Here is a 10,474-nt window from a genome sequence, read left to right on the forward strand (position 1 = left end):
TTTTTTTTTTTTTTTTTTTTTTTTTTTTTTTTTTTTTTTTTTTTTTTTTTTTTTTTTTTTTTTTTAATTGTGTTCTCTGACATTTTTTAATGGATGGTTCATACACTCAGGAGGCCATTGTTAACGGTAATTTAGTCTATTTTTACTCTTTTTTTTTAGCTCAGCATGTGCTTCTCGATCATTTGAACTCTGTTTAAGTTAACATTCACATTTTTTATGTACTTACATAATTGGATCATTTGAAAGATTTAATTCTTATTGTTTGAAGCTATCATGTTGTTGAAACATTTGCTTGAAAAGTAAACTAATTTAAATTTACGATTTTATCCCTCCGCACCTTACTTTATATAAATGTTACCATCTTTACCTTAAATTAAGAGAAACATGTTGCAAATTACCTTCCTAATAAGTTCTCGTTGAAAGAAACATTTTAACATGTATTCAATCAATTATAAAATATATTTATATTTATGGATTTGATTTCATATGTTAATGGTGGGAAAGTTAGATATAATTGAAATTATTTTGAAGATTTTTTTTAAATGAGTGAGTGAATGAATAGAAAGTGAAGCTAAAAGTTGTAACATGCAAACCTCAGAAGCTCTCTTTTGTTAAATTTTTTATATTAAGCTTAATTATTAATAATATTTTTATATTAAGCTTAATTATTAATAATATTCTTCTTCTTACAAAAAAAAAAAATTATCTATTATAACTGTTGAAGTACATCACTAGCATATATGTCTTATTTGAACTTTTCCTCAAGATTTTTTAAAAACAAACAAATTTCTTACTATTATATAACAATTATATATGTTATATGTCATATGTCAATCAACTCATATGCTAAATAGTTATACAAACAGATTGACCAAGTATACTACCAATATATCATATTTATCTGTCAACATGTACCCATGTTGTGCTTAAAATTAATTTAAATTTAAATTTTTACAACCATATTATGTTTGAAGTATTTCTAAAAAAAGGTTTTTGCTATATATATATATATATATATATATATATATATATATATTTATTTATTTATTTATTGTTACTTTCTTGTTTTTGAAGTTTACGTTATTATTAGTTTCCTTGTATAATGGTGAATATTATTTTTCTTTACCGATATATTCTTTGTATTTGGAGTTGTTATTATTTATTTATTTATTTAATTTCTAAGGTCAACTTTAGTTTATAAGTGATACAGCTTTATTTTGTGTAGGGGCATCGATACCATCCATCCAGACCTCTTCGATTCTCTCAAGTTTGGGAACGAAAGGATGATGGAAGGTGTGGTTCTCAAGCTCCCATCCTTCCAATTCCAACTCCTTTTCATAAACCCTAGTCGTTGCAGTTCCTGTTTCTCCTCCACTCTCCGCACCTCCTCTTCTCCTTCTCTCCGCTTCCGCTTCCGCAGATTTTCCTCTCCCTTCTCTGTTTCTGCTTCAGCTTCCACCGCCAGGGAAACGGACAACTTGCATCTTGGTTCTCTTTCGCTTGGCCACTCAACTCGACCTGATTTCCCCATCCTCCATCAGGTTCTTCTTTTTTATCATCGTTATTCTGTATGTTTTCTTTGGTGATTTGGCCGATTCCTCTTTTTTCATTAATCATAAACCCATTTCTCGTCTATTTGGTATTAGTTCCTTAAAGTTTGTGAATCTCGTTATATTTACTTCCACTATTTAGTCTCGAGTGATTATTGTTGTAATCTATTGGCACTTCATGCGGTGGAGTTAATGGCCGTGTTGCGATCTGCAGGAAGTAAATGGCTCCAAGCTTGTCTACTTGGACAATGCCGCCACCTCTCAGAAACCGATTGCTGTGTTGAAAGCCTTGCAGAATTATTATGAGGCTTACAATTCAAATGTTCATCGTGGCATACACTACTTGAGGTAGGTTGTTCGTACTTTGGTATGAAACGTGAATTTAAACGATGTTTTGATCACTTGTAATCACGACCATTTGTGATTGTAGTGCGAAGGCAACGGACGAGTATGAGCTGGCAAGAAAGAAGGTTGCGTCTTTTATCAATGCTGGAGATGCTAGAGAGATCGTTTTTACTAGGAATGCAACTGAAGCTATCAATCTAGTGGCTTATTCTTGGGGCATAGCGAATTTAAAATCAGAAGATGAGGTGCGTATCGTGTAGCCTTGTACTGCTGTAACTTTAACTGTAATGATCTTTTCTTTCAGTGCAGATCATACTTACAGTTGCTGAACATCATAGTGCCATTGTCCCTTGGCAACTTGTAGCTGAAAGGACTGGTGCTGTTCTGAAGTTCGTGAGTTTAGATGAACATGATGTCCCAAACTTGAAAGATTTCAAGGAGATGTTTACAACAAAAACAAAGCTTGTGGTTACCCATCATGTCTCAAATGTACTAGGTACACCCTTCTATTTGATATCTTAGCACTATTGTTGTGAGATCTCGCATTTGCTGGAGAGGGGAACGAAGCATGCCTTATAAGGGTGTGGAAACCTCTCCCTAACAGACACGTTTTAAAACCTTGAGGGGAAGCCCGAAAGAGAAAGTCCAAAGAGGACAATATTTGCTAGTGGTGGGTTTGGGCTTAGGCGGTTACAATTGTAATCTATTTCCTTTTTTTTTTTTTTACCATTCAATTTGTAAGCATTACTCAAGGGGAACAAGTAGTAGGTGAGTATTTCCAACTGAAGTGTGATCATATCTTTTCAGTTATTACAAGTCAAGTTTAAACTTGTTTGGCTGAGTAAAAATAATAAAATTCAATGAATGAAGAAGGAAAGAAAAGAACTGATGTACATAGTGGAATTCAGTATGATTTGATTGTGTCTGCAGCATCTGTTCTTCCAATTGAAGACATAGTTAGCTGGGCACATCGTTTTGGGGCTAAAGTGCTAGTAGATGCATGCCAGAGTGTTCCACATATGGTTGTCGACGTCCAGGCGCTTGATGCTGACTTTCTTGTTGCTTCTTCTCACAAGGTTAGGCTGTTTTCTTATTAATTAAATCTTGGGCCTTACATTTGTGCATATGAAGTTAAGGAATAAACATGCTTCAGATGTGTGGGCCTACAGGCATCGGGTTTTTATATGGAAAGATTGATCTGCTGTCTGCAATGCCTCCATTCTTAGGTAGGTACTTCGAGAAGATAAGCTATGAAAGCAAATATATATAAATAAACTTGTATCAGTTAGTTAGACGGGAGTCAATATCTAATTTTCATATCTGGTCCTACATGGCTCTAGGTGGTGGAGAGATGATCTCAGATGTATTTCTTGACCATTCCACATTTGCAGAACCTCCTTCCAGGTTGGTGAACTGCAAGGGTGCAACGTTTTCCTTTTATTCTAAATGGGGTGGAAAAATTAGAACGTTCAATATATAAGACTGAGGACATGCTGAATATGCCATTAATCTTCTATGTTTTATTCCTAAAATTAGAGCACCTCAAAGTTTCATTTAATTTTTTTAAAATAATATCATGAACTTTAGCGCTTTATCTATAAGTTTCTATGCTGGCTGCTCTGCTTTTGTTTGCTCATCTTTTTGCAATTGACACTTGGCTTAATTTTGAACGTAATACATTAGATTCGAGGCTGGGACGCCAGCGATTGGAGAAGCAATTGGATTGGGAGCTGCTATTGATTATTTGTCTGGAATCGGCATGCAAAAGATTCATACTTATGAAGTGAGTTGATTGAGATTTGGCTTATGTATCCCTTTGAAATTTGTTGGGGTGAAAAAGTTGCATAGTAATGGAAATCTTGCTCTAATCAAGGGATTCAGATATTATTTTTCATCAACATCCTGGAAATCTGAAATGGAAAACTGCAAGCGTAGGATGAGATGATAAATATGTTCACAAGTTTTGATACTGTAGTCTAACCAGCAATGAGTTTCTGTCTGCTAACAGGAAGAATTGGCGAATTATCTATATGAGAACCTTCGTGCAGTCCCTAACATTCGCATATATGGCCCAGTCCCTAATGCTGAACGTGCTGCTCTGTGCTCGTTCAATATTGAAAACATGCATCCAACGGACATTGCAACTTTTCTTGATCAACAGGTACATCAAGGGAGATTGTATTACTAGAGTGCATCAGTTACTTTCTATGGGTCCTTAAAAATATTTTAATGCAGCATGGTATAGCCATCAGATCAGGACATCACTGTGCGCAGCCCCTCCATCGGGCCCTCGGTGTGAGCTCGAGCGCACGAGCTAGCCTTTACTTCTACAACACAAAAGAGGATGTGGACTACTTTATCCAGGCTCTGAATGACACTGTAAGTTTCTTCGACTCCTTCAAGTAGGGATCTGGTAATACCAAAGCTTGTTGGTTTGGTGGGTCCACTGCATGGATTATGCTCTGTTTCTTGGTTTGGTGAAGATTGTCTTTCTTCTTGCTATCTTGAGCTGAGCCTGTGACATTTACTACCAGATGTTTGCCCATATAATGTTCTTGTAAAGACCACAGATTTCTCCTAGTTTTAGACTTTAGTTTATCTATAAATTATTTAATTAAGCTATGCTTTCATGGACTCATTTTTCTCCAGATAACGGGATACTGTTAGTGTATTATATATAGTCAACTCAAATCAGAAGTCTCAGATTCTTTGGGCTCATGACATGATGGTTTATTGTAATGAAATATACCATAAAACCAATTTTATGTTGATTTAAACGTATACATAAATTCTAATTCTAATTCTAAAGCTTAAGCTTATATATGAGATTCTACCTCAGCTGTTGGAGAGGTATAAATCTAGATAGAAAGAAAATTTATAAAAAGATAAAAGAATGTGGAAAGAAAATCCTTATTAGGTTAGGCTTCCCTTTTTTTTTTTTCTTCTTTTTAGAAGCTTGTGAATTATTTTTACGAACCTCGTGCCCTAGGTCTAAAATTTACCTATCAATTTTTGTATTGATTTTAAATTTTTTTATGTACTCTTTTAATCTTAGTTTTAATCTTAGTTTTATAGTGATAGTTTTATGTCTCTGTTCAAAATGTAATGAAAAACATACCAATTAAGTAAAATGATCCATATATTATTCTCAAACAAAACTGTCTATCATACTACAATACGATGTCGTATAATTTGACGACAATAATTGAGAATAAGGTCATGGGAAACGATATTGTAAAAGGGGAAAAAAGAAAGAATGTGAATGAGGTAATTAATGATCAACCCGATCGATTGCGGTTGCGGAGAGGTATTTGGTGTATGTGAGAATACTGCCACTCGATCGAATACTGCCACTCGATCGAATACTGCCACTCTCCCTGCAACTATGAAAGCCTATAGTTTGGGAGGAGGAAGCAGCCACTTTTGAGCCTGCACGTAATCAAGGTTGATGAAGGGTTTTGCTTGTGCTTCACTCAGCTGTCTGCTGAATTTTATACGCTTGCTCGTCTCCGCTCCCGGCCCCGAACACTTGTATTCTCCAAAGAAAACCGTCTTGTCAAAAGCGGGGTTGTTCATGTCGTCCCAGCCTTCAGGATGAAGGATGTCGGCAATGGTGGTGTAGGCAAACACAACTCTGGACCAGGGCCTCCAAGATCTTCCCAAATAAGTGTTCGGCCCGCCAGTGCCTGTAATGCTGCAATGCGCAAACACATATCCACTGGGGTCGTCTTCCTTTTCTCTTGAATGCGCTGCAATCACTCCCAATCCCCCGACTCCCACCACATTCAGCTGACTGTTCAAATACAGGGCCGTTGCCTTCCCGAAGATGAAGTCCACGGTGCCTTCAATGAAGCAATCCTTGTACACATGCAGCCCGTCGTCGTCGCACAGGGTGTCTTGGAACCCTATGAATTTGCAATTGTAAACTGCGGCTTTATTCCCTCTGATTCTCGCTGCCAATGCCGGACCTCCTTTTCCGGCATGCGGTCTTGGAGAAGTGTTCTGTTTTTATTCATTCAAAAATTGATCAGAAGGAGAAGTGTTCTGTTTTTTATTCAAAAATTGATCAGAAGAAGGAGAAGTGTTCGCATTTAATTCACAAATTACCTCGAGCACCAGATTGGCAGCAACAAAATAATCAGCCTCCACGGTCAAAGTTCCACTGTAAACGGTACCGTATTTTTTGGCATCTCCATCAAATGTCAATTTCGGCATATTCTTAGGGGAACCGTAAAGGGTAATGAAGGGCTGATTTCTCTCGATCGTAAGCTTCTCCTTATAAACTCCTTCCCCAATCCAAATCACGACGCGTTTGGTGTTACCGGCTGGAACGCTGGCGATGGCTTCGGTGACAGTCTTGAAGTCTCCGCTTCCGTCGGCCCTCACTTTCACGACGGTGGAGCCTTCTTCAGCGGCCACAAGGGCGGGATCAAGCTCGGCCTTGCGGTCGGCTAAGGGCTTCACATGCCCGGAAAACCAAGCTTCTAACTGCGACTTCTCTGCAGGAACCTCTGTTGTAGCAGAAGAGATGGGTGCAAAAGCTGCGAGGAAGATGAGCAATGTTGTGAGAGGAATGTTCATATTTCTGTTGTTTTCTTGAAGGGATTTATTTTATTTTTAAAATAAGGATGGGTGGATGAGTACGTTGAATTGCATGGAGAAGGTAGGGATTATATTGGGTGATGGGGCCCACTGTGAACCATAAGAACCTCCCTAACATTTCTGGATTAGTTTTAGCTTTCCGTCTCTAGTGGACGACTATTTCCTCCAAACAAAAAATATATATATATATATTTTCTAATATACCCTTCATTTCCCCTCTAATTACTCTAAACTCCCCTCCCTTTATCAAGGTCCAGATATTAAGTGGAATGGGACGCTTGATGGGTTGCAGACGTACAACAGGATGGTTCGACTCGGTGTTCAACTCGATGACCATACATTTCCTTTTGTTCTCAAGATATGTTCTGATTCGCTTGATATTTGCAAAGGTATGGAGGTTCATGGGGTTGTGTTTAAGTTGGGTTTTGATTCTGATGTCTATGTTGGCAATACGCTGCTGATGCTGTATGGGAATTGTGGGTTCTTAAATGATGCTACGAAGGTGTTCGATGAAATGTCTGAGAGAGATGTCGTCTCGTGGAATACGGTTATTGGGCTCCTTTCAGTTAATGGGGATTATAGGGAGGCTCGTAACTATTACTTTTGGATGACTTTGAGGTCCGGAATTCAACCAAATTTGGTGAGTGTTATCAGTCTTTTGCCGATTTCTGCTGGCCTTGAAGACGAGGAGATGACAAGACGAATTCATTGTTACATTGTGAAAGTTGGTTTGGATTCTTTGGTAACCTCTTGCAATGCACTTGTCGATGCGTATGGGAAATGTGGGAGTGTGAAAGCTTCATGGCAAGTTTTTGATGAGATAATTGAGAAGAATGAAGTCTCATGGAATTCAATCATCAATGGTCTAACTTTTAAGGGTCATTTCTGGGATGCCTTGGATGTTTTTAGGACGATGATCGATGCAGGAACTAAACCGAACTCGGTCACCATTTCGAGCATTCTTCCTGTGTTTGTTGAGCTTGAATGTTTCAAAGCAGGAAAAGAAATTCATGGGTTCAGTATGAGAATGGGAACAGAAACTGATCTTTTCACTGCCAATTCCCTGATCGATATGTATGCCAAGTCTGGTCATTCAACTGAGGCATCTAGCATATTCCACAGCATGGATAGAAGGAATATAGTTTCTTGGAACACTATGATCGCTAATTATGCGCTAAATGGGGTCGCGTTGGAAGCAATAAGATTTGTAATACTATTGCAAGAGAGTGGAGAACGCCCTAATGCAGTGACCTTTACCAATGTTCTTCCTGCTTGTGCACGTTTGGGTCACCTTGGTCCTGGCAAAGAAATACATGCCATGGGCGTTCGTTTAGGACTAACATCTGATTTGTTTGTAACCAATGCTCTGACCGACATGTATGCGAAATGTGGTTGCTTTCGTTCTGCTCGAAATGTGTTCAACACGTCCCATAAAGATGAAGTTTCTTATAACATATTAATTACAGGATATTCTGAAACAAACGATTGCTTGGAGTCTCTGAATTTGTTCTCAGAAATGAGGCTGCTTGGTAAAAAGCCTGATGTCGTTTCCTTTATGGGGGTCATATCAGCTTGTGCAAACCTAGCCGCAGTCAAGCAAGGTAAAGAGATTCATGGTGTTGCATTAAGAAATCATCTTAACTCTCATCTATTTGTCTCAAACTCCCTATTGGACTTTTATACAAAATGTGGAAGAATTGATCTTGCTTGTAAGATCTTCAATCAAATTCTATTCAAAGATGTAGCATCTTGGAATACTATGATTTTAGGATATGGAATGATAGGAGAGTTGGAATCTGCAATTAATATGTTTGAAGCAATGAGGGATGATAAAGTGCAATATGATTTAGTTTCATATATTGCAGTTCTGTCAGCTTGTAGTCATGGAGGACTAGTTGAACGTGGTTGGCAATACTTCAGCGAGATGTTGGATCAACATCTTGAACCCACCGAAATGCACTATACATGTCTGGTTGATCTACTCGGCCGTGCTGGTTTCGTAGAAGAGGCAGCAGAGCTGATTCGGCGACTACCGATAGCGCCCGATTCAAATATTTGGGGAGCTCTACTTGGTGCTTGTCGAATTTACGGAAACGTTGAACTAGGGTGTAAGGCAGCAGAGCATTTATTTGAGCTAAAGCCTCAGCATTGTGGATACTATATTCTTCTTTCAAACATGTATGCAGAAACAGGAAGATGGGATGAGGTAAACAGGATTAGGGAACTTATGAAGTCTAGAGGAGCGAAAAAGAGCCCTGGCTGTAGTTGGGTTCAGATTCATGGCCAGCTGCACGCTTTTGTGGTTGATGATCGAGCAGAGGGATTTGAATTCGTTTGATCTGATATGTTATTACAATGTCAAATTCATTATAACAAAGAGTTTAGTCTGCGTTTAATCGGTTTGGATACAGCAGGTTTGTAGTGTCCATGAAATAGAATTTTATTTATTTCATCTCATTACAATTCAATATGAAAGGATGAGGTTACAGACATGTTATTGTTAAGGGGAAAAGAAAAGAAAAAAGAAAGAATGTGAATGAGGTAATTAATGATCAACCCAATCGACTGCCACTCTTCCTGCAACTGTGAAAGCCTATAGTTTGGGAGGAGGAAGCAACCACTTTTGGGCCTGCACGTAATCAAGGTTGATGAAGGGTTTCGCTTGTGCTTCACTCAGCTGTTTGCTGAATTTTACACGCTTGCTCGTCTCCGCTCCCGGCCCCGAACACTTAAATTCTCCGAAGAAAACCGTCTTGTCAAAAGCGGGGTTGTTCATGTCGTCCCAGCCTTCAGGATGAAGGATGTCGGCAATGGTGGTGTAGGCAAACACAACTCTGGACCAAGGCCTCCAGGATCTTGCCAAATAAGTGTTCGGCCCGCCAGTGCCTGTAACGCTGCAATGCGCAAACACATACCCACTGGGGTCGTCTTCCTTTTCTCTTGAATGCGCTGCAATCACTCCCAATCCCCCTTCTCCCAGCACATTCAGCTGACTGTTCAAATACAGGGACGTTGCCTTCCCGAAGATGAAGTCCACAGTGCCTTCAATGATGCAATCCTTGTACACATGCATCCCGTCGTCGTCGCACAGGGTGTCTTGGAACCCTAGGAATTTGCAATTGTAAATTGCGGCTTTATTCCCTCTGATTCTCGCCGCCAGTGCCGGACCTCCTTTTCTCGCATCCGGTCTTGGAGAAGTGTTCTGATTTTATTCAAAAATTGATTAGAAAACGATACCCAATTAATCCTAAAATGCATTTAATTAACAAATTACCTCGATCACGAGATTGGCAGCAACAAAATACTCAGCCTCGACGGTCAAAGTTCCACTGTACACGGTGCCGTATTTTTTGGAATCTCCATCGAATGTCAATTTTGGCATATTCTTAGGGGAACCGTAAAGGGTAATGAAGGGCTGATTTCTCTCGATCGTAAGCTTCTCCTTATAAACTCCTTCCCCTATCCAAATCACGACGCGTTTGGTGTTACCGGCTGGAACGCTGGCGATGGCTTCGGTGACAGTCTTGAAGTCTCCGCTTCCGTCGGCCCTCACTTTCACGACGGTGGAGCCTTCTTCAGCGGCCACAAGGGCGGGATCAAGCTCGGCCTTGCGGTCGGCTAAGGGCTTCACATGTCCGGAAAACCAAGCTTCTAACTGCGACTTCTCTGCAGGAACCTCTGTTGTAGCAGAAGAGATGGGTGCAAAAGCTGCCAGGAAGATGAGCAATGTTGTGAGAGCAATATTCATATTTTTTGTTGTTTTCTTGAAGCGATTTATTTTATTTTTAAAATAAGGATGGGTGAATGAGTACGTTGAATTGCATGGAGAAGGTAGGGATTATATAGGGTGATGGGTCCCACTGTGAACCATAAGAACCCACCTAATATTTGTGAATTCGTTTTACCTTTCCGTATCTGGTGGAAGACTATTTCCTCCAAACAAACAAAAATATAATTTTAAAATAACATTTTATTTT

General features: G+C 39.1%; 4 protein-coding genes across 4 annotated transcripts; 2 read left to right on the forward strand and 2 right to left on the reverse strand.

Annotated features, from left to right (window-relative positions):
* Window positions 1–1,203: 1,203 nt before the first annotated feature.
* On the forward strand, window positions 1,204–4,666 carry LOC111777796 (cysteine desulfurase 1, chloroplastic-like). Its single transcript, XM_023657514.1, has 10 exons — window positions 1,204–1,541; window positions 1,765–1,898; window positions 1,981–2,140; window positions 2,205–2,391; window positions 2,826–2,971; window positions 3,049–3,121; window positions 3,236–3,299; window positions 3,579–3,678; window positions 3,904–4,056; window positions 4,131–4,666. The coding sequence occupies exons 1-10, from the start codon at window positions 1,284–1,286 to the stop codon at window positions 4,299–4,301; spliced, it is 1,446 nt and encodes a 481-aa protein (XP_023513282.1). The 5' UTR covers window positions 1,204–1,283; the 3' UTR covers window positions 4,302–4,666.
* Window positions 4,667–4,994: 328 nt separating this feature from the next.
* LOC111777272 (probable pectinesterase 48) lies at window positions 4,995–6,671 on the reverse strand. Its single transcript, XM_023656804.1, has 2 exons — window positions 6,003–6,671; window positions 4,995–5,897 (listed from the first exon to the last, which is right to left on the reverse strand). The coding sequence occupies exons 1-2, from the start codon at window positions 6,474–6,476 to the stop codon at window positions 5,289–5,291; spliced, it is 1,083 nt and encodes a 360-aa protein (XP_023512572.1). The 5' UTR covers window positions 6,477–6,671; the 3' UTR covers window positions 4,995–5,288.
* Window positions 6,672–6,763: 92 nt separating this feature from the next.
* Window positions 6,764–8,851, forward strand: LOC111777268 (pentatricopeptide repeat-containing protein At4g14170-like; the record flags this gene model as incomplete). The annotated part of the gene is given in 1 exon segment (XM_023656800.1): window positions 6,764–8,851. A coding segment is annotated over 1 exon segment (2,072 nt), but the record flags the coding sequence as incomplete, so codon positions are not given.
* Window positions 8,852–9,067: 216 nt separating this feature from the next.
* Window positions 9,068–10,430, reverse strand: LOC111777270 (probable pectinesterase 48). Its single transcript, XM_023656802.1, has 2 exons — window positions 9,772–10,430; window positions 9,068–9,699 (listed from the first exon to the last, which is right to left on the reverse strand). Exons 1-2 carry the CDS (start codon window positions 10,243–10,245, stop codon window positions 9,091–9,093), a joined length of 1,083 nt encoding a protein of 360 aa, XP_023512570.1. The 5' UTR covers window positions 10,246–10,430; the 3' UTR covers window positions 9,068–9,090.
* Between the last annotated feature and the right edge of the window lie 44 nt (window positions 10,431–10,474).

The sequence above is a fragment of the Cucurbita pepo genome, chromosome LG16, assembly GCF_002806865.2.
Source record: "Cucurbita pepo subsp. pepo cultivar mu-cu-16 chromosome LG16, ASM280686v2, whole genome shotgun sequence".
NCBI classification, from domain to species: domain Eukaryota; kingdom Viridiplantae; phylum Streptophyta; class Magnoliopsida; order Cucurbitales; family Cucurbitaceae; genus Cucurbita; species Cucurbita pepo.

Bases quoted from the DNA above. Each gene is read 5' to 3' on its own strand.
- LOC111777796 (XM_023657514.1), top strand. From the start codon at position 1,284: ATGATGGAAGGTGTGGTTCTCAAGCTCCCATCCTTCCAATTCCAACTC. The intron at 1,899-1,980 runs GTAGGTTGTTCG...TTGTGATTGTAG, and splicing joins CGTGGCATACACTACTTGAG to TGCGAAGGCAACGGACGAGT. The intron at 2,972-3,048 runs GTTAGGCTGTTT...AACATGCTTCAG, and splicing joins TTGTTGCTTCTTCTCACAAG to ATGTGTGGGCCTACAGGCAT.
- LOC111777272 (XM_023656804.1), bottom strand. From the start codon at position 6,476: ATGAACATTCCTCTCACAACATTGCTCATCTTCCTCGCAGCTTTTGCA. The intron at 5,898-6,002 runs GTAATTTGTGAA...GAATAAAAACAG, and splicing joins CTGCCAATCTGGTGCTCGAG to AACACTTCTCCAAGACCGCA.
- LOC111777270 (XM_023656802.1), bottom strand. From the start codon at position 10,245: ATGAATATTGCTCTCACAACATTGCTCATCTTCCTGGCAGCTTTTGCA. The intron at 9,700-9,771 runs GTAATTTGTTAA...GAATAAAATCAG, and splicing joins CTGCCAATCTCGTGATCGAG to AACACTTCTCCAAGACCGGA.